Here is a 23,194-nt window from a genome sequence, read left to right as displayed (position 1 = left end):
AATATTAATTGTCCTTTATGGGTTTTTTTTTTTTAAAATTAGATTTGAGCATAGCTGCATTTTTTTGTATTCTTATAGAAAGAAAATGCTGGAGCTCCTGAATTTGTAAATCAGCCATACAAAACCACTGTGCCAGAAAATGCACCAGGGGGTAGGTTTAAAGTATTTAATTTATAACATCAACTTTTTTTTTAATATTTTTTTTAATTTTAAGTTACACAATTCTGTGTAAAAGTATTGTTAACTTTAGTGTTGATTGTTTTCCTTTTAGGAACTAGCATCTTCAAAGTGTCAGCATCTGATCCAGATGGGCCAGATTCCAGCTTAAGTTATTTCATTGACAGTGGAGCAAAAGACAATTTTGTAATTGATGAAAAATCTGGAACTTTAATAGTTGCAGAGTTTGCTGACTTGGACAGAGAGCTCTCTGGAACAGAATATAAGATAGTGGTAGGTCAACGTATTCATTTTTCATCACATACACAAGTTATGTTTCTTCTTGTTGAAGAACAATTCTATTTTATTCTTAATGAAAACTGATGATCAAAGATCAAAAATATTTTTTCAAGTGAATTTTCATTGAAAAATATTTGGATTCTTCTTGTGAATCCAAGGGTGTTTATATGGACTCACAATTTATTTTAAATTTTGACGGAGGAAGTAAAGGTTAAATTAATTTCAGATAAAAACTCCACTCAATAAAAGACCCTGAACTCAATTAATAAACGTTATAAAAATCAGGTCAATGCAATTCACATTTTAAAAATTATTAGCTAACTAACATTCACGACATGATAAAGTAACAGACACTCACCTAATGACAAACAATCAAGCAAGGATCAGTCTCACTACCATCACCCAAAAAAGAAAGACCTTGCTCTTTAGCACTCTTAAAGTTTAGACTTCTTTCCTAAAGCTCTTAAGTGGGTGTGTGCTTCTTCCCCTCTCTCTCTCTCTCTATTCATCACATCATGAAAAACTTAATTTCTTTGTTAAGAGTAAAACTCCTTTGATTCGTGATTGAATCACAAGCTTTCATTGAAGAAGAGGATTGGCTGAGATATATCAAGAAAAATATATCATGAGTCAGATATGAGTGCGAGAGCATTTTGGATATGGGCACCAATTCTGACTCTTATATCTTCAGTCTCTTTGACCCCAGAGATATCATATAAAACAAAGTATATAGTGGTACGACAATTTCTGTCTCGTGTAAACAAAAATTATCTTGTCGCAGTTGAGATATAGAGAAAAGAATTTAGGAATGTGTTATTCTCTAATTAATATACAGTGAAACCTCAATATAACAATATTCTGGGGACCAAGAAAAAATGTTGTTGTAGAGGGATTATCGGTTATATCAATCGAGAGGCATCATTATCATCACGTCATCAAATTTATGCTTTTGTTGTCATCTTTTCTAAATTGGCATTGTTAGTACCACTAGAAAATGCTCTTCCATGTATTTATTCGACACAAAACATTGTAATTGATTAGTTGATTAATAAAGTTCAATTAAATGCATCGCCCCATAAATATTTTTACAGCATTGCACTTTTCTTTCATACACAGAAAGTAGCAATACCAATTACTTTCTTAGTGCTTTCGGTGATTATGTGGTGCAAAATACCGATGTAATAAGACACATTCAGATGAACGATAACAAGTGATGAAGTTAAAATGAAATTCAAAATGAATTTGAAAATGAATTATTAAAAAATATCTTTGTAGCAGTTTTGGAAAAATATCATAGCAGCGAGGTTTCACTGTATTTGAATCGACTATATGATCGCCAAGTATTTTACTTTTAGTTTGCATATTTTAAACAGGACATTGCTCTGAAGACATTATTTTCAGTGTCTTATTCTTCATTGATATAGCTATGATAGATAATATATTTTTGTCTTTTTTATGTTTTCCTATATATTTAGTACAGAACATTTAAAAATTTCTTCATTGCTTTTTCCTCTTAAATTAACATATTTTTCTTCTTATTACTCTATTTCTATTAAAACGAACATAATTTTTTAAGCTTATTTTGAATTTAATGTTTCTAGGTTCAAGCAGTGGATGCTGGCATTCCTGTTAAGCAGACAGCAACTGCCACAGTTCTGGTTAACATTGAAGATATCAACAACAAACCTCCAGTATTTGAGCAAGAATCTTATGTCGCTTATATATCAGAAAGTAATTCTTCATTTTCATACATAATTTTTTTTTTTAATTTTGGTGTGATAGCATAATTTTGATATTTTGGAGAAAATAAATTTTTACAATACCTAAACAATATAATTATATCACCAAATGAAAGTGTTGCGGATAAGTTCTATAAGACTTCGAGATTGCAAAACAAGAAGTGGTTCGATGGACAAACACAGATTTATTTACAGAACAGCAATTTACACATATTTACAAGCTAATCAGACAGCTAACAACTTTCTCGCAAAGTTCAATCACAACTGACTTTTCATCTAGTCTCCTTAATCTGGAATCTCTCCTCACTATTTATAGCTCTGGTCGAAACTTCGAGAAAAAGAATATTCCACAAATTTCTATTTCATAGTACCAAGTTTGTGGCGCCACTGTCTGGATGGGCGGAACCCTCTGGAATATTCTGGCCAACCCTCCACCAGTTCTCTGCCAATCGCACATCTTAGCGCAATACCGAAACCGGTATCATCTGCCATTGCCAACAGAAGATTGTGATATTTTTTACGGGCTCTACAAAAAGAGGAATCGCGTCATCTATCATCTATAGATCGTAACAAAAGCAAGATTCATTTTGCAGGGACAATGTAATGACTGAGAAATCAATTTTTTCGAAGTATTAATTTCTTTAATGATCTAAAGAATAAAATATTCGTCCAATTTATGTAATTATTGCCCTTTTCTCATGGATTTATTTTATTTTATAAAGATTTAGGAATAGGAGAAGAAGTGTTGAAAGTTGCCGCAAATGACCTTGATCATGATGCTAGATTACGTTATTCAATTGTGGAGCCGATCTCTGCTACAGATAAATCAGGTGCTCATGTGAAATCATCAAGTTTCAATTTCAAAGTGAGTTGAATAAGAATTTTGGTTAGGAAAAAAATTATGTGAAGCAATAAGTTTCACATAGGAGTATCTAAATGCATCTCATATCAGCCTTCAATATATTTTTCTTATTTTTTGCAAAATCAGAAAACACATTGGTGAAAATATTCAAACCAATTTGATGACTTCTGATTTAAAAGTTTTTAGTTTATGATTCATTTAAATGCTAGTTCTTAGAAGAATTACCATCTCCATGAATGTAATCAAGTTTTTCCAAGGTCTGTCATTAGAATATGCATCTGTATGCTTATATAAGAAATTATTTTCTTTTAGTTTTTATTTCATTTTTTAAGCATGTACACTATTCTTCCCTTATTTTTATCTATATTAATATTCTTCATATAATTTTTAGTGCACACAATAGATACTTTTATTCAATGTTTTTTTCTTCTTTTAACATAAATCTAGGAAGCATTTAAGATTGACAGTGTTTCTGGAAGAGTGACTGTTAACCGTTTATTGGATTACAACTCTGCAATAGCTATCATATTCACAGTTGAGGCACTTGATCTTAATGCTGTGGATGCAGCCCTTGGAAAACAACAAAGAGGTTTAGGTGAGTGGTATCAACCATAAATAAAAGGGGTTTGAATTTTTCTCAATGCAAGATGCCTATTTGTAAAATTTTACATTTAGAAAAATGCATGGCAAACATCATATATGCAAAGAAATGGAAATGAAAGAAAATGAAAATTGGTCTTTGTATATTAAAAAAACAATAAAATATATTGAAACCGAAACTATTGTTTAATAATTGCTTAATATTTTCTAAATCCATAGTTTCTTTGTTGTTCAATTTATGCTTATGTGTATTTTATGCATGAAATTTTATGTGGGTAAATGATCCTGATGTTTCGTCCTTGAATGTTTTATACTTTTTTTTATTTATACTTGTAATATTTACAGCTGAGGTGACAGTGTACATAAGAGCAGAGGGTGAAATGAATCCAGTATTTTCTCCTCCATGGACCCAAGCTAAACCAGTGATTGAGATCACTGTACCTGAAGAAGCAATCATTGGCTCAACCCTTCTAACAGTATCTGCAAGAGATCCGCTAACTCACCAGAGTGTGACTCAGTATGAAAAAATTTCTGGGTCAGATCCTGATAACTATGTGTCAGTCAGTCCAGTTACTGGTAAGTAAATGATAAGTTCATATTAAAAATCAATTAATTCCACACATTTACCAGTCATTCTGTGAAAGTAGAATAAACTATGAGACATTGTTATGATAAAAAAAATTGAATTCAAATGAATAATGAACTATAAATGAGTAGTGAATTCTAAAAAATTGTGTAATGATTTTGAAAAAAAAGATAAAATAAAAGTTCTCTCAGAAAACCATACCTTCAATTGATAATGCTTCCAGCTATTCTTTCATTTCATCTTTAAAAATCAAGTGATATATACAAGCTGTCTTTCCTCTACCAATATAAAACTGTGATTTAACTTGCAGATCAAAGAAGTAATCATGTATCTCTATAAAAGCATAAGAATAATTTCATTATATTAATTCAGATTCTTGATTTTATATGTCAGGGATTGACAAATTGGTAAAAATCTAGGTGGCAACCGAATATTTTAGAAGAACCAAGTGTATTTTTTCCCTGGAGCCAGTAATCACATATAGATTACTGGTTATAACTGTAGGCGGAGATACCAATTTTTTTGTCGCTGTGGTGACCCGGCACCAGGATTTGTCATGTCCTGATATTTGTACAATATATCAACATATGCACATATACATCCATGCATAAGTACATATTTCAGTAACGTTTTTACTTTTCAGGTGTTGTATCTTTGAACAGACGCTTAGATTTTGAAGAACTTTCTCCAAAATATATAAAATTCCAAGTGAAAGCAATCATTGGTGATGCAAGAAGTCAGAGGTCTTCAGAGGCAACTGTTATACTAAATGTTCAAGATATAAATGATAACAGCCCAGTATTTTCTAAGGATGTAAGTTTTTCTTTGATATTCAGTTCACTTTATGTGTGTGTGTGTGATGTTCAAAAAGTCTTCATGATAGACAGAACTATGTTTTTAAGTATCAGCTTCAAATTGCAACCACTGCAAAGTCTACAACAGCAGAATGATGGTGATATATCAAAGCTGGCAATTCAATTGGCCATTGAAATAAATTGAATGAAAAGTTTTAGTGATTTGATGTATGATTTAAGTAGAAATCATTTTATTTATTATAGATTTCTATTTTTTTTTTCAATCTAAATATTAAAAAAATTGCATTTCATTTCACATGTATTTTACATACATATTTTTCTTTTGTTTGTAATATATTTTTTTTGCATTTATTTTCAGTCATATATGATAAGCATTTCAGAATACACATCTTATCCAGATATCATCATGACAGTAGCAGCAACTGATAGTGATAGGCAAGAAGAGTTTGGAATTGTAAGGTTTTCAGTTTCAGGAGATGGAAGAGACGTTTTTGACATTGATCCAATTATGGTGAGTTAACATACAACTTTTATGAAGATCTGCTCTATTTGCAATACTATTCGATATAATGATTTTGAAAGCAAAATCGCCTTTGCATTAATTCATTTCCCAAACCTTGCAAACTAAACTATCCCTTTCAACATAAAGAATTATCTTTTACATTTGATAGTTCTTGCAGCACCACATCATTTTCTGCACATGAGGGCTAATTAGACCACGATCTACAATTTTATTGGCGATTCAGAACAGCATTTTTTTTAATACCAACCAAGAAGTTGGTGTGCTAACTCCTTGTGTGGGACTTCTTACAATAGCAATCTTTTTCTGTAGTCATGTCAACAATTCTGTTGTATGCCAGTACCAGGAAAATTTCTGACAATTTTCTTTCACATAAAAGCATTTTTGTAAATAAATTTAGAAATAAATTTTCATTTAAAAAGAAATCTCTCCTTGGTTTTCTTGAAGAATAAAATAACTGACAATGAGCATAGTCTGGGTTTATACTTTATAAAGACTTCATGCTATTGTGATATTTTGATAGTTTAGCCATTGAGAATAAAGTCTGTAAATATTATTTAGACATGCTTGAATGACCACGTTTATAACAGAAATGGGATACATTGATGCAGTCATTTATATACCCCAAATAAAAAATTGGGGTAAATTGTTGATAAACTGTGAGCACCCAAAAACAATGTAAATATTTTTCATTAGGCCTGACATACACATGCTACTTTCATGCTGCTATATGTAGCATATATATCTTGAGCCTTGCTCAAACAACTTCAGAACTTGCGCTTACAAAACAAAAATAACTTCTGAAGCTCCATTAAAAAAATCTGGATGAATGTTTTATTCAAAAAATAGACTTCCAAAAATGAAGCTGAAAATAGCACGAGCTGTTATCAATAAAAAAATTTTCCCTCTCTTCCTGACTTTGAAATGACACTCAGAGCTTTGATTAAACAAAGTGGTAGTTATAATATATAGTGTTATTATTTCATTCAAATTATTTATATTCATTTGTGCTTCCTTTAAATGGTCAGCACTTCCTTTATTTCCATATGTCAATTTAGTTTTTTAAATGAAAGAACTCTTTAAAATTGTTTTTGAAAATCATAAATAAATGGGGTGTTTTTAAAGCTTAAAAATTTTTTTTTCGAAAATTTATTCACAGGGTAACCTTTTTGTGAGGGAAAATGTAACTCTGGACAGAGAAAAACATGCAGTCTATTATTTACAAGTATCTGCTACAGATAATCCCAACAGTACTACGAATCAAAGAAGAACATCTGTGATTGTATGTATAATTTCAATACTTTACCATCATAAAGATTTTTTTAGTTTACTGTTTGTACGATGTTTTGGAATTCATATGTTTTATTTTATATTGTATTTTTCATGTAGTTTTCTATTGCATAGAAAAATATAAGCTGTGTATATATATTCAAACCTATCAGTACAAAATGGAAGGGGCAGTGGTTGAAGAAAATTTCTATACATTCTTATCTTAGGCTGAGATTACACTATAAAGTTTGATAAAATATATTTTACAAAACTTGAAAAACACAACCAATAAGCCTATTGGTTACATTCGAGCAAATGTAACCAATAGGCTTATTGGTTTCATTTTTCAAGTTTTATAAATGAACTTTTCTAAAAATTTTATAGTGCAATGCTGGCTTTCGTGTCATTTCATCTAAAAAATGGAAAAACTGCATTATAATCAAGTGATTTTCCTCTCATAATGACTTTACTAGAACCAAAGTGTGTAATACATAATTTTCATTACTTGGGCTATTATGACAAAGATTTGATTTTTGGCATTCGTTCATAACCTTTTTGAAGTAAGTAGTGAACAATTTACTATAGAACTAATTTTGCTAAGCAACTGTCAAAGTTACAGTCCTGCACTCAGAATTTTATTTCAGATATTCAGTATTGTCTTATAGAGACCAAACTTTTTTTGTCTAGAAATGATCAATAAATGAATAATTAGTTTAATGAGAGACAATATAGACTGTATAATAGGTGTAAACAGAAATGTAAAATTAATCAATATGGTGGTTTTTATAGTAAGTGTTTTTTCCCCAGTAATTTTGAATTGTTTACATTGAAAACATCTTTTTTCAAAATCTATTTTAATAGGTTGTGTTGAAAATTCTTGATGAAAATGACAATCCTCCAATGTTCAATCAACAGATATATTCATCTGTAATTCCAGAAAATGTACCAATCAAATTCAGTGTAGTGACCGTGAAAGCCAAGGATATCGATAGTGAGAAAAATGGAGATGTCTCATACATGTTTGTTAATGATGGTGATGTTAAATTGCTCAGTAAGTTTTATTAATATTTTAATCTTTTTCCGTTGATTGAAGTTATGTGCTGATCCAGTTGATCATGATTTTATATGAATTATTCATAGTAAGGCTCATAGATATTTAGTGAAGTAGTACTTTTCGTGGCTGAACTCTCATCATGGGAAGCTAAGGTTCAAACTCTGTTAGTGGCACAGTGGTGGTCAGCTGAAGTTAGTTTTTTACAGTTACCCAACTTTGAGGTACAAATGCAAATCACCCATTTAAAAAGTCTCTCTGCAGAGTACAAGCAGACCTCCAACATGATACTTACATAACATGAAAATTCAAGTATTTACAATATTCACTTCAAAATATAAAAGCCAGATGGCAGCACCAACAAGAATATGAAACAAGCACAATTCTGACAACATAAATGCAGGGCCACACATACACTTAGAGAACACGCATTCCAACATGTACCAATTAGAAATCTCTCCTAGAAATGTGTAGGAAGAGTATGTATGGTTAAGTAGTAGTAGTATTTTTCTTGTTACTGAAAAAACCAACACTATGATTGTTGATGACAGGTCTAAATACTTACTGTATGTAAAATATATGAGTAATTAGTACTTTTTCATTCTAATTGCTGAGTTGTATACAAATTCAACTTTTTAATCATATAGCTATTCAAAACCTATTCTGTGGTGAAAAAACAACAATTTTTAAATTCTCTTCATTTCTAGAAAGTGACATTTAAATGAAATTTTATCATCTCAGTTTAAAACTAACTTTTTCGCATGAAGTTGATAATATTTTACAGCTTCATCTTTTAATATTTAATGCTGGTGTCACATCGTCAGCTAAATGTATTTTGCAAAGATTTAAAAACAGAATATTCTGAAGGCATTTAGTTTAATTTATATAACTTTATGCTTTTCCAAGATTTTTAATATGTTTTATATGTTCGAAAGTGAAAATTTTTATTTACTGACATAAAATTTTTTATAAACTGACACTAATACACATAATTTTCTTTTCTTTTTTTTAACAATTCTCAGATTTTTTTGCTATCGATTCAAAAAAAGGAATAGTATCTGTGGTAAGCTCCTTGTCAGGTAAAGGCAGATCAGAGCCCTATAAAATTCTAATAAGAGCCACAGACAATGGGTCGCCTCCTCTTCATTCAGACTGCCATCTTCTGGTTGTGATTGCAGACATATCTACCAATGATGGAATGCCTCAGTTCATTAGACCTGTAGCTGGTGAAGTTGCTTATATACATGAGGTAAATTGAAAACCTTTTGAAATTTAAAAAAAAAATGACAAACAACTTAAAAATTTTTTTTAATACTTCAAGAAAATGTAACTTTTCCCCCACAATTTGCAAGGATTGTTACACAACTTGAAGTCATAGGAGTAATTGGTACTGTTGATTGCTTCTGTTTCTTCACAATTCAATTCCATTTAATTTTTATTGCTTTTAAATTTGATATTCTATTATATTTCTTTTTTTTTCCCAAAGAATGCTACAGTTGGCACAGAAGTGTTTCAAGTTGTTGCATATGATCCAGATAATCCTAACACTGCAAATGGGAAGGTGGCTTACAAATTAATTGAGGACCTTGGTTTACAAGGAGATCGCAATGATTTTGTTATTGATGCAGCAACTGGTATTATTTCTACAAATGCACTATTAGACAGAGAGACTAAAGAAAATTACACTGTAAGTACATATAATTTATTTTGAACTATTTTTTAACTGTATAATTTCTTTTTACTTTTCTCTCTCTTTTTATGCTTACACACAGTTGAAACTGATATCATATGAATTAAGAAGTCTATTTTCTGATTAAGTTTTAGTAATTCATGTGAGGGATGAATAATCATGCATAGTAAATAATATCAGAATGGCAAAAAAATAGAAAAAATTTCTGGCTTAAAAATTTATTTCAAAAACCGACCTTTGGGAAAATTTCTTCAAACGAAAAAATCTGGGAGAGACAGAATTCAAATTTTTTTTTTATAACCTCCACTCGAAACTTTATATACACAGTACCATACCATTTTTCATTCAATATTTTTACACTGTTCTTGCTCCCTGTAATTAAAAAAACACACTTCTCAAATTAAAAAAAAATAATAAATAAAAGTTACTGATTAATCATTAAAAAAATTCATGCATTCAAATACAAAGGTCGCAACAGGCAAAACGCCCAACAAGGCGACTGAAAAAAGATTCCCATAAAAAATATGGGTGTCGAATGCAAGTAGAATACAGCAACCCAAAATAAGAGCAATATCATGAGAAAACAAATACGAACTAATTATTACGACAAAATAAAATATGCCTGCCCATAAAAAATTATTGTTATCTTATCTAAGTACAGATAGCTTCTCAATTCATCCCATTATAAACATCATATTATTTTTTAAACATGTCAATTGTGGTAGAATTCCTGACTCCCTGAAGTAAGCTATATTCCATTTATTTACAACTTTTCTCGAGAAAAATTTTCTGAGACATCACAACCTGAAGTTGTTCCTTACTAATAGATACTGGTGTCCCCTTGTCGAAACACTCGGTTGATGACGTATTAATAACTCATGGTCCATCCTATTCATTTATTGGAAAATTTTAAAAACTTCAATCATATCCCCTGGAGATACCTTTGTTCCTCTAAAATTTAAACATTCAAAATTTTCTAATATGAATCATTTGATCATTTTTGTTGCACCACAGTCATTTTCTGCACTCGAGGGCTAATTAGACCGGGACCTACCTATTGCCAATTCCGAACAGCAGGCTTGTTTATTTATACTCATCGAGAGGTTGGTGCACTAACCCCTCGATGGGCGGATGGGGGAGACTCCCTGTGGTAGCAGTTTTTTTTCAGTCACGTTGCCATTTGTGTTTTACTCCTGTGTCAGGAAATTCTTCTGACAAGGACGAACTGGGTATCAAACTCCCGACACCTCTAAATATCCTTTAGTACTTTAGGCAAGTATCTTATCGCTTGGGCTACTGTGCCCCTTTCAATATGAATATATATTATGACATTATTTATCTTGATATTGCAGATGATTATTGTTGCTCATGATTTTGGATTCCCACCTCAAGAGTCACAGCAAGTGCTACACATTCTTCTTCTAGATGTCGATGATAGTGATCCTCAATTTTCAAGGCCTTTGGTGAGTTCATACATCATAAATGAGTTTAAAAAAAACTCATGCATATAACTATAAGTGATAGATCTTAGTACAGCGATACCCCAACTTTTACGTCAGTAATTTGTTCAAAGACATTAGTCAAGATAAACTTCTCCAATGGGAAAGGGGTTCCCAAACCCCTCCTCAGGAGGTTTTTGCAAATTTTCTTAATTCTTTATTTCTCTTTCTTCTTATGTGCTTTCTCTTGTGGAAACATTTCTCTCTAAGAATGTGATGTCAAAAGCCTTCGAGCTTTGCTCAAACTGCATATAATTGAAAGAAAGTATTTTTAGGACAGGGTGGCTTAAGTTGCGTTATTAATGTGTTATAAAAATATATCTCTATAAATCTATAACATATGATTCAAAAGATTTCCATTGATTTATTGTGACATGGTGATACTGTATTGGAGATTTTGTTTAAAGCTAGAGGGAAAAAAGTGATTAATTTAAATAATTGAATAATAAGTGAAAGGCAAAACCTCTCTGAAACTGGCACTTAAATTCTTGTAATATATTTAGGTATTCAAATTAAATTATAGATTTATGTAAAAAAAATTGAGTACAATTTTTTCCTTGTTTTTCACTCCAGAGAACTGTCCCAATTGAAATGGTTCTAAAAGAAGAAATGCCTGTTGGTACTATAGTTGGCAGAGTGCATGCAGTTGACAATGACACAGGAGTGAATTCTGTAATTGGTTATTACATAGTGGGTATGTAATATCATTGAGAGATGATTTTTTTTTTTTATCATTTCCTGAATTCAAGGCTTAGAAAGAGATTGTCACATTTTCACTTTTTTAGGAGGAAATAAAGATGGTTATTTCGGTATACGTCGTACAACAGATAATGTAGGTGAGATTATTGTGCAAAAAAGGATTGATCATGAAAATGTTACAGACTTTGTGCTTACTATAAAAGTCAGCAAGCCATCAAACCCTTTGGATGATCTAGTCAAAGAATATAATTATCAGGATCTTTCTGAAATTCAGGTTTCAGTTCGAATCGAAGACATTGATGACAACTCTCCAACTTTTGAAACATCGAGTTATGTTCTGGGTAAGTTTCTATTTTTAGCGCTGGGAATCGATAAAATTTTTAACTGGTTAAGCAAATAGTTTTAATAGATTAATCAAATATTTTTGAATGTAACCATTTATACAATCGTAGTGATGATGACTATATAATATTAATTGATGCTATAAAAATATATTTCATTCATGATCATGAATGAAGGTGCTTATCGATAAGCACCTATTTTCTAGATGTGAACAAATATAGGAATAGATTAAGAAATTCTGGCTGCCTGCATGAAGCAATTTAATGTATCATATCCTGGAATTTTTTAACTCGGATCTTGTCTTTTTTATTTTTTTTTAGAAAATAAATTATTTTAGGTTAGTCACTGATTTTTCAACAACTTTCACTCTTTATACTGTTGCTTGTCTCCTTTAGAAACTGCAGAAAATATTTAAGACAGGGTTTTGTTTCCAAGTGGTACTGGGGGGGGGGGGGGAATGCTTCCTGAGCATCACAAGCTGATGTTCACAGTGAAAGAAATACATTTTGAGTTTTTCTTTTAAAACTCCAATCAAACTCAATTTGGAACTGAAATCCTCTCTAGTTTCCATTGAATCAACTTGTATTTCTCAATCCCAAAAAATTTGAAGTTAATTAATAAGAATATTTAAATGTGGTATCTTATCTAAAATGTTATGAAGAGGAACATCATATAAGTCATCTAATCAGTTTCATCAAGTAAATAGAGTTAATTTACATATTTTTAATGAAAATTTTAATTGAAGCTATTAACAATTGATCAATTAATTGACCCAATTAATCTATTCATTGGACCAGCCTAGTTATATTTCATAAATACATTGAATGCATAGATTTTTTTTTATATTATTCCTTTAATTTGCATAATTGAATGCTTTTTTTACTAAAAAAAGAAATTTCAATTTCATTTCAGAAATTTCTGGTTTAATTTTTGGTCTTGATGCTCTTTTCATAATGTTATTCCAGCTACACATTACGCATGTATAATAATAACTCCTTTATACAGATACTTTTCTTCAGTCCATTGAGTATCATTATATAGGCATTTTTCATTATATTTGATCTTTATTTGTTTGCTTTTCTTCTTTTAAGGCTTTTGCTTTTCTCGCATGTTTTTATTATCTTTAATATATAATTCAAACTAAATTTGTTTTTTTTACAGGAGCCAAAGTTGACACAGAAGTAGAGACTGAGTTGGTTGTTCTCAGAGCTTCAGATCCAGATAGTTCATCTGGTCTAGTCACTTACAGTATCAAAAACACAACATTTATTCGGGTAAGATTTATTGATACACAAATATGCAAATACAAAGCCACAATAGGAAAAATGTCCAGTGGCTGAGAAAAATATGCCCATAACAAATATGGATGTCATATATTTCTAAAATACAGCTACCCAATTAAAAATGCAATTACAAAAACTATATACACATGATAAAATATTATGCAATGCCCATAAAAAATATTTATGGTTGTGTTATTCTAAGTATGGATAGCTTCTCGATTTACCCCATGTTTTTCATTTTTTCCCTTTTTGTCATTTCATGTATAAAATTGATTTTTTTTTCCATGGAAGAAATTTTCTTAAAATAAATTGTCTCAATCAACAATCTTTTTTTTCATTTAAGCCAATGACTGAGGAATTGCAGTATCTTTCGGATGTATTCCACATTAACAATAAAACTGGAGAATTAAGAAATCTGCAACATCTTGGGAAATATGCAGCAGGGTACTTTGACATACTTGTAGAAGCCAGAAGTGCTCCTGGAGTGCAGAATGTTGCAGTCGCTAATGTAAAGGTAAGTCTCAATGTACATTATTTTACAAATTTTGCTACTCTTAAACATTTGTAAATAATATGATAATCTTCTTTTCTTTTTCTGCTGTTGTTGTTCATTTTCTGTTTTTCCTGCTCTACTGTAACTGGGTGAGTGGCTGGTGTGCAATTTTTTCAAATGAATAAAACTTCACATGCATTCCTAAGCAGGGCCGTCTTAAGACCATGATGGGCCCGGGCCAAGTGGTTTTTTTAGAAGCCCTTCCTGGTAAATCCTAGAAAATTTCTTCTCTCTTCTCTTGAGGTGCCCGGGTGGATCCATGCGTTAAAACGGCACTGTACCTAAGTAAATCTAACAAATTATGAGCTGCTTTGAGAATTTTTTTTATTTTTTTATCAGAGTTTTAAATTTATAAATATGGTCTTGTGTGTGTCAAAATCTTATCATGTCTATACCGATCATTTTTTTAATTAAAAAAAACATCAATCTGCAAAAGCAAACAAACTAGTTCTGGCTCATGTTTTAAGATATCTTTGCATGTCTAAATTGTTTGTTTTTATTTCCTCAAATTTGGATAACTTTATTTCTCATATGTTGTGAAAAATATGGTTGCCATCAAAGACGTTTTTAGTGGCGAGCATGCCATTAAATCTGAAAGATATCTCCTATGTTTCTATATGATTTTGTTTCCAAGACATGGATAAACTTGTGTTTCTGAACTACTGGACATAATCATTTTAAACATTGTCCTCACAAATGATAACAAAAGCAATCTGAATTAGATTATTTATTAAAATTTAAATTTTTTGCATCACTGGGAATCAACTCCCATGCAATTTTTCATTATGATGCAACACTTTTTTTAATCCAAAAAAAAACAAAATTTTTCATATTTTTCTAAACATTTCAGATATAACACAGCCATCTATCTCTCTATATTTCAGATATACATTCTCCAAGACAAGGACCTTCTAAAGTTTGTGTTTTATAAGCGTCCTGCTGAAGTGAAGAATTTGGTTCCTCAGTTTCAAAAGTAAATACTTCTAAAAATGTATAAATTAAAACCAAACTAAAAATCATTGTCCTAAATAAAATTTATAAAGATTTAAAGAAATAGTTTTAAAATATATATATATATATTTTGAATTAATTGTAAAACACATTATAATATTGCATTTACAATTATACTTACTGTACCTTCTTGTACCATTTTGAAAAAAAAAAAACAATTGTTTCATTTCAGAACATTTGAACATGTGAAAAAATAAACAATTTAAAAATCAAACTTTTTCACCTTGAACGGAAGACGCAGAAAAAAAATCTCATTTCAATAGTCCTTAAATAATTATTTTTTATTGAAGTTAGGTTTTTCCAACCTATGAAAAAGTTGAAACTTTATTTCAAGTTTTAAATCCAATTGCAATTTTCTACTCCCTGCCTTTATCTCAAATCATAAGGACTTTGTTTTTTAACGTGCATTCATGATAGTTTCAGACATTATAATTTATACAATTTAAATATCTTGCTTGTTTCATTGCTATACAGCCGAATCCCATTATAACGAACTCCAAGAGACTGGAGAAATTACTTTGTTATAATGAAATTTCATTATAAAGGAATTCCAGGTTTTTTGCATTGTTCCTATGTAAACTTATCTGAGGGATTAGAAAAGTTCGTTAAAATAAGTTTTTTTCCCTTCTATAACGGTATCCATTAAAATGGGATTCAACTGTATCTCATAATCATAAAGTATTTTGGCTGGAGGGCTGTCATGTGTTTGAGTACTTATTTGACGTTTATTCAACTCCTGTAATGATGTCATCTCACTATAACCATCAGGAAAAGTTATAATCTTAAAAATGTTGTTAAAACCACCACTGCTCTAAAATTTCCAAGCATTTTCCAGTAATGCCCCAACTAAAGTTAGACTGGTGCCAAAGAACATACTCAAACACGTGGCTACCCTTTAACCCAAAAAAATTTTGTTCATTAATAAAGCACTGGTAAAATCGGATCAGCTAGTAGCTTAATATTTACTCTCCTTTGTTTAAATTTTGATAGAGACCTTAGATCAGCAGTTTCTCAGCCTGTTTCTGTTAATCTGTATGATACACAATTTTATACTCGTAAAGATGGAAGTCTGGATTTTGAAAGGTGAGGACTACATAATTTCAATATATTTATGCGCATTTTGAGGGCACATTACTCATTGAACATTGCTTTTATGCATTATTTTAAATTTTAGTGCATTAAATGAATTTTGCAGAAACTATTTATTTAATTCCTATTGTTTATTTTATTAATCAAACTTTTTAAATAAATAAAAAATTTAGTTTAATTTCAGAAACCCAAATTCATACATGAGTATTTCATGTAAAAAATGTTTTTTTTACACACACACATCTTTCTCTCTCTCTCTCTCTCTCACACACACACATCACATACCTGAATCTTGATTATTATTTTTCTCTTTCAGCACAAGTTCGTGTTTTCAGCTTTTGGAAAATAATGTGCTCCTTGAACCAAAGAATGTACTAAATCTTTTAGATGAAAAGAAATCTTCGAGTGTTACGCAACTATTCCAAAATTACAGCATTGCATCTGTTGAAGTAAGCATTTGAATTAAACAAATTAGTAGCTGTATTAATATCATACAGTCAATTGTATAATATTCATAAAACGTTTCATTCGATATTACATTCTGATCTGACAAATAATTCAGTGATAATTAGGATTATTTCCTAAAATTTGTACATAAAATTCATGCAACTACAAATCAGAAGTTTATACACTGTAGCATGCCAATGTGTAAATAAACTGGATTTATTAATTGGATAACACATTCAAAATAATTTCATCTATATTTGGGATGCACAACAAATATCAAGGTCTTTTCCTCCATAAAGCCTTCTTATGAACACATTAGTCAAAAGTGTAGGTGCGAACTATTATTATCAAGCCCGCAGGAGCGGCGCAACAATATTTGCCACCTTCATAGCACATATTTGTATTTAAAAAGACTTGGGTTGATCAAGTTTAATTTTATTTTATTGGTAGTTAGTTTTCTGTATGACATTAATACACAATTTGATTACTTTATGAAATTATAGAGTTGTGCAGCTCCTCGAGATGTCTATAGAATGAAATGGACTGAAGTTATGGTGCTTGTCATAGCTGGCTTTATTGCTGTTGCAGCCTTCATCATGTGTATAGTTCTCTGTGTTATGTATTCAAAGTAGGTTTTTATTCTTTTATTTCCATAATCTCTGCATTCAATAATCCTTATTTATCTATTTTTTATTACTGAAACATTTATCACACGGTTTTTTTTTTCCTTTTCATTAATATGTGGACTTGGTGAAAAATTATTCCAACAGGTTTGTGATAAAAAGTACAGCCTCTTCGCAACTTACTAACAAATCCCTTTCCAAACACTTGGACGTAAGTCAAATTATTTGTAAGTTGGCATAAGAAGCGGTGCTTTCTTTTCTGGTGATAGGTACACTATACTGACTTTTCTTTTTCAAATGTTGAAAATCACTGCGATAACATATTCATGATGAGCACTTTTCCTTTTTTTTAATGCACCAATATGAAGTTTAGCGTAACCTGCTTGTACCTTGCTGAGTAAAGATCTGATTTTGTTCAGAAAAGTCTCATATTTGACTTATAGATTTGAATTATAGATTTAATATATATCAATGGGTTCTAGTATATTGGAACATACTATGTATTAACAAATTTTTATATAGTTTTGCCTGAATAAAATACAATTTGACTCTTAAATTCTTGATTCAGTTATCAAGAACCATATAAGCATTTAATAAAATATTACTTTGATTTTAAGTTGGAAATAAAAATAGCTAATGGTTATATTTATTGTTTCAGATATAACGAGAAGCTCAAACAAACCTCTTATTGTAAGTATTCATTAGTAGTACCAGATTGATAAGACTTTTACTTTTTGCCAAAGTGAGTTTTTTCAATATGCCAAGGAGTAGATATTTTCATTTATTGGTGGAATAATAAATGAAAGAAAATAAATTGGCATATATTCAATTAATAAAGAGATTTCATATAATTTAAATGCAGCAAACCCTCCTTTGTTTAATGATTTAAAAAAATGAATTCAAGATGAGCCAAACCCAGGGCCATAGCATGTCGCTTGGCAAATTCGCTTGATTCACATGAATTCAAAATTAGTTTGTAAAGTATTTTTTGTTATCTATTATGTTTGGTTACTGACCATTTGTACAACTGCATGTACTTTTAAATACGTACATGCAGAAATTATTTTTCCTGCCCCTTTGATTGGGAGGTTTTGTCATGTTCTTGAAAGTACAGATGAATGCAGAATCTTAACATGGACTTCTAATTTACCGAAAATAATCAGGTAATAGCTGAATCAAACTAAGGTATTTTTAGCTGATATTGCCTAGTTTTTTTTGTGCATTTAAGCCAGTGGTTATTACACAATGAGACACACCTCCCTGAAGCGACAAGAAAATTTCTGACTTTTTAAAACTAAACAGCATCTTTACTTACCGAACAGTTCTGTTTGAAGCTAATTTTAAAGTAAAACTTCACATTTGACCAATATATACTTGGTCCATGAGGAACACTTACTTATCATATATTGAATGTGATAAATCTATTGATTAAGCATAATCACAGACCATTTGGGTAAGTTGATAAATTTTACAAATTTTTATTACAAATACCAGTGATTATATAAAATTCCCAGGTCATATTGGTAAATATGACAAATTTTCTATGAATTATTTAAATTTTCCAGAAATTACTCTGGAATGATTTAATTATTCAGTAATGTTGGTTGTGTTTGTACATGTAAAATTAATATGAAGAATACTATTGCATTTGTTTTTTTACATTCTAATTTTTTCTATGAAAGCTATGTATACATAACAATTATTTATGAAAATTTTGCCTTTTATCTTCCAGTCCATACTGTGTATGTGTCAAAAGCTGGGTGAGTGTGATTAGTTTCTTTTATTGGATGGGGGAAATTTTTTTATGGAAATTGTGTATTTCATTTATGAGTAATTGTTATGTTTATTTTTACATGTTAAACTATTTTGGCGTAGTAAATTTTCAATACTATTCGAACAGAACTAAATTTCATTGAAATTAAACTTTTTTATGTGAAAGCACATTGAATAAAACTAGATTATTGCAATAAATGGCTATTTATGTCCCACATCCAACAATTTAACTGAGCAAGCATTAAATATATTTAGCTTGAAATTTTATTGAAAAAAAAATTGGGACATTATTAACTTTACATTGTTTCCCTGTATTAGGCAGAGTGCACACTGGCGCGATACTGCAAGTGATGCAACATGCAATACGCCGTAGATTATGTAAAAAAAACCCCTGAAATTCAGGTTTTTAACCAATCTATGTTGAGTTGCAGGCTGCATTGCACTAGTGTGAAATGTGCTTTAGAATTTTTAGATACATGTCAAATACATTTCATTTGGGAGAAAAATTACAAAAGGAAAAGACAGCTTGTTGGTTTTTCATCCATACTCTTTAAGAATATCATTTATACTTGTATTATGTGTGTTTATGTGTCCTTAACATATTTTTATGAATATTTGATGTGTGTGTGTGTGCTTGTTATGTATTTGAAGTAGTGTCCTCTTTTTTTCTATACAACTTTCAAAATTTATATCAGATTGAATTGCTTTTTATTTCCATGTAATTTATTGCTAGTTTATAACATGAGAGAGATTGTTTTATATTTCACTCTACCATAACTTATCATTGGATAATTATTTTGTAGGGGTCGACCTTCAGGACTAAGTGCAGCAGAGTGAGTTTTTTTTTTTGCTTATTTTTTAGTCTAAAAATAGAAAATGCTATTTATAAAAAACACTATCATAGACTTGCAAACCTTCAGAAAGTAAAAATCCTGCAACTTTCTTATGAAAATCCAGCAATTGTACTTTAGTATGCCAAATTTTTAATGGCCATAATACACTGCTTAAACTAATTAGGGAAAATGTAGTTATTATTTGTAATTTTTAAAATTTTTAATTGATAAAATATTGATAAAGAACATTATTAGGCAAAGAGTAACAAAGAGTTTTCACAAGACTTAATTATCAAATTTTATTTTTAAATATATATATAAATTTAAATAATACATATCTCATTGTTTTGAGCAGTGTAACAACTAACATAAAAAGTAATGCATAAGGTGACAGAATTACCTATATTTTACGGGACATTCCCATATTTTCGTCATCATTGCTGTCCAACAATTCTAAAGGAATGTTCTCTTTTTTTTTCAATGATGCTTTCTTGAGTGATATTTATTGCACATTTTCATTGTTAAACATTTTTTTCGTGAAATCATTATAAATTAACAGATTTATGAAAGCACTAAATTTCACACCCATCTGTAATCAAATAATTTTCCCACAACTAGCAATGCCCTGTATTTTTGGTATATAAATCATGATTTCTGTAATTTTTGCTATGAAATATTGTCCAGCACAGTAATACTATATACCAGCTGTCCTACAATCACACTTATAATGTGAACAGGCTGCCACATTTGTTCATGTTCATAGATTTTGACCCCAAAGCAGAATGTGCCAAAATCTGTGTCGTGCGTTGCAGAACAATAAGTGCTACTGTAGAACAATCTGAAAGAAAAAGTGCAGAGAACACTATTATGGGGATTCTTACAGCTGAATATTTCCAGTCAGCTGAGGGCTCATTGCAGAACAATGAAAAACATTGTTTTGGGAGATTTTAACTGCTTTGGCTACCGTTCATGAAGGGCGACGCGATGTCACTAGAGTTTTTCCATGCAAATGGGGTCGGTTTCTAAATAAAAGAAAGTGGCAGCAGCAAACTCAATGTTTTTCTTTATTTTTCAAGTTTTCATTTTTTATGTCGATGGTAATAATTGAAATATGGAAGCCCTGTAAATGTGGCAAAATCTGGTATTTCCAGGCTAAATCCAGAAAGCTGGCAGGTCTGCAATCATTTATACTGTGACAGAACAGAAACATTTTTAAATACCCCATTGTGCAAGTATTTTTCAAAGCCCCAAAACGAATTTTTTGAAATACAGTTTGCATTTATTGGCAAATTTTGAAAAGCAAATAGCAAATAATGAAACGAAATCAAAAACACATCTTTTTATCCATAAATTATGAATAAGCAAACATATTTTTAATGTGTTCTTCAGCATATGCGATTTTGTTGGATTTCATGATTTCATTAATTTCACACATTAACTATGTGTTTCACAATTGTGTTAACACTATGCGTATTTATATATATAGCATTTAACACTACGTGTTAACACAATTTCACTCCAAAGCCCAACTCAGACATGAGCCGATGGCATCAGTAAGAACTGCACATGCAAAAAAAAAAAGGTTTATCTTTTTAAGGGATTTTTTCCCCTCTTATGATGTGCTAGTCAATGGGTTGAGGTAAAATTTTATGTTGACTAGGAAGTGAAATGGTGTATCATGCACATTTAGATAGATATGAGCACTGGTGTATGCACTTAAGTTTATAAAGATACAAAAACTAAAATATTCACCTGGATCTTTACTTAATGCAATTTTAGATTAGTGTTTCATTATCTTTTGCAATTTATTTAATTTTTCCAGGCAACAAAGGATATATGAATGGCAAGAAATGAATGCACCACTTGCAGATGCTGCATCATTTAGAAGTTACCCAACACCAGGGCCGCAACTAGATGCTTGGTGTGCCGGACCAAGCACACATTTTGACGCCCCCATTGCAATGTGTGATTAAAGAGTGTAATTGTAAGGTGAGATTAAAGAGTGAAATTTGTGCCCCCTCTGATCCAGCGCACCAGACTCACCTGCTCTTCCCCCTCCCTAGTTGCAGCCCTGCCAAATACTGATAATTTTACGTGTGCATTTATTCAAGACTAGTGTAAATATTGGTTTATTCTAGAAAAAAAAACACTGTTTTGTATTTAAAAAAATCATATATATATATATATATTTGTACTGACTTGTCATGATAAACTTTGAAAACATTTGTCGTTAAATTATTAATGAATAAAGCCATTTGTTGAATTTAGTTCCTTCAATATAATTATTTATGAAATTTTAACATTTTAAAATTCATCAATAGTCAAGCATTCTTGACATGAAACAAAAAAAAAGATTCATTTTATTATTAACCACACCAAAATAGCAAAATAGTTTAATTTTTTAGACAGGGGCTTTACAAATCCCAGGCGCGAGGGCAACGGAAAAATTCCTATTGGTGCTAAAAATATTGTGTGGATTTTTGAATTAGTCTAAGGACAAAAAAAAGCTCCAAATCAATATTCAACAATGGGGGAAAGGGGGCTCCAAGTAGTACCTGCAACTGAAAACAAAAATTGTCTTCAACCATTTGTTTTAAAAACAAAATATGTTTGGCACCTAAACCTTTTCTTGATGTCAAATCCTGGTTTTAGCAAGGGGAGACAACATGCACAGTACGCGTACAGTGCCGTCTTAAGGCATGGACCCACCCGGGCACCTCAAGAGGAAAGGGGCCTCACAAAAATGAGATCTGATTGAAATTTTAAAGAATTTGCGTGGTAGGGCCTCAGAAAAATCACTTGGCCCGGGGGCCCATGATGCTCTTAAGACGGCCCTGTACGCGTATTGACGTACTTTCATGAGTAATGTGGTTACTTCACAGGTAACTTGAAATAGTGTAGATGTATACCTAACAAGCGAAAGCTGATGAATTCCTTGATTAGTGTGAGAACACGACAAGCATAGGCAGATACAGGAGGGCCGTAAATGCGACCCCCCCCCCCTGTTCCGTAATTTTTTTTTATCGTTAACATAGGCAGGTGGTGGAAAATCTCCCCTCCCCAATTTGAAGATAAGTAAGCATGAACCACTTTAATACAAAAAAACAAGGTATCACAAAATTTCTGTTGAAAGTTGAAAAACATAATTTTATCATTTCTTCGGTTTTCTAACTTTGAGGCACAAATGCATGCTTGTCCGTCTCAATTGACAAATCACTACCATCCCCCCTTTCACAGCACTAGCTGGCCTCAATGATTTCCACCCTTTATGGTCAAATCTAAGTAATCCAGAAAATTTTCTAATGGCCGTCAAACTTTATTTTATGCAGCCGAAACGGGAGTGTTGATGGGTGGGGGAAATTGCCACACTCAAAAATTATTTCTTTTAATCCAATGCATTTTCAGCAAAACTTGAAGGCCTTTGACGTCATGTTTTTGTGGAGGACTTTTTTCC

The 23,194-nt window shown here is 30.9% G+C and overlaps 1 protein-coding gene across 2 annotated transcripts in view; it reads left to right on the top strand.

Annotated features, from left to right (window-relative positions):
- The window catches only part of Cad74A (cadherin 74A), a 62,606-nt gene extending 40,599 nt beyond the window's left edge, over positions 1-22,007 (top strand). The window contains exons 17-41 of one of the 2 annotated variants that reach the window (XM_089249869.1): positions 79-151; positions 272-450; positions 2,058-2,187; positions 2,918-3,060; positions 3,505-3,652; positions 4,003-4,233; positions 4,887-5,056; positions 5,417-5,569; positions 6,738-6,860; positions 7,709-7,898; positions 8,921-9,147; positions 9,385-9,585; positions 10,941-11,051; positions 11,661-11,781; positions 11,873-12,127; positions 13,290-13,402; positions 13,755-13,925; positions 14,849-14,937; positions 15,966-16,058; positions 16,381-16,513; positions 17,015-17,139; positions 17,793-17,824; positions 18,867-18,894; positions 19,711-19,740; positions 21,563-22,007. In XM_089249869.1, the coding sequence (XP_089105995.1) occupies positions 79-151; positions 272-450; positions 2,058-2,187; positions 2,918-3,060; positions 3,505-3,652; positions 4,003-4,233; positions 4,887-5,056; positions 5,417-5,569; positions 6,738-6,860; positions 7,709-7,898; positions 8,921-9,147; positions 9,385-9,585; positions 10,941-11,051; positions 11,661-11,781; positions 11,873-12,127; positions 13,290-13,402; positions 13,755-13,925; positions 14,849-14,937; positions 15,966-16,058; positions 16,381-16,513; positions 17,015-17,139; positions 17,793-17,824; positions 18,867-18,894; positions 19,711-19,740; positions 21,563-21,713 (3,420 nt within the window). In that variant the 3' untranslated portion in view covers positions 21,714-22,007. Of the gene's footprint in view, positions 1-78; positions 152-271; positions 451-2,057; positions 2,188-2,917; positions 3,061-3,504; positions 3,653-4,002; positions 4,234-4,886; positions 5,057-5,416; positions 5,570-6,737; positions 6,861-7,708; positions 7,899-8,920; positions 9,148-9,384; positions 9,586-10,940; positions 11,052-11,660; positions 11,782-11,872; positions 12,128-13,289; positions 13,403-13,754; positions 13,926-14,848; positions 14,938-15,965; positions 16,059-16,380; positions 16,514-17,014; positions 17,140-17,281; positions 17,346-17,792; positions 17,825-18,866; positions 18,895-19,710; positions 19,741-21,562 lie in introns of those variants that run through there. The other variant, XM_089249870.1, reaches the window with a different exon arrangement.
- Positions 22,008-23,194: the final 1,187 nt, after the last annotated feature.

The sequence above is a fragment of the Pholcus phalangioides genome, unplaced genomic scaffold (assembly GCF_987345545.1).
Source record: "Pholcus phalangioides strain wild (caught in Gottingen) unplaced genomic scaffold, Ppha-v1.0 ptg000022l_1, whole genome shotgun sequence".
Taxonomy (NCBI): Eukaryota; Metazoa; Arthropoda; class Arachnida; order Araneae; family Pholcidae; genus Pholcus; species Pholcus phalangioides.
This window is presented reverse-complemented; position numbering and strand designations above follow the sequence as displayed.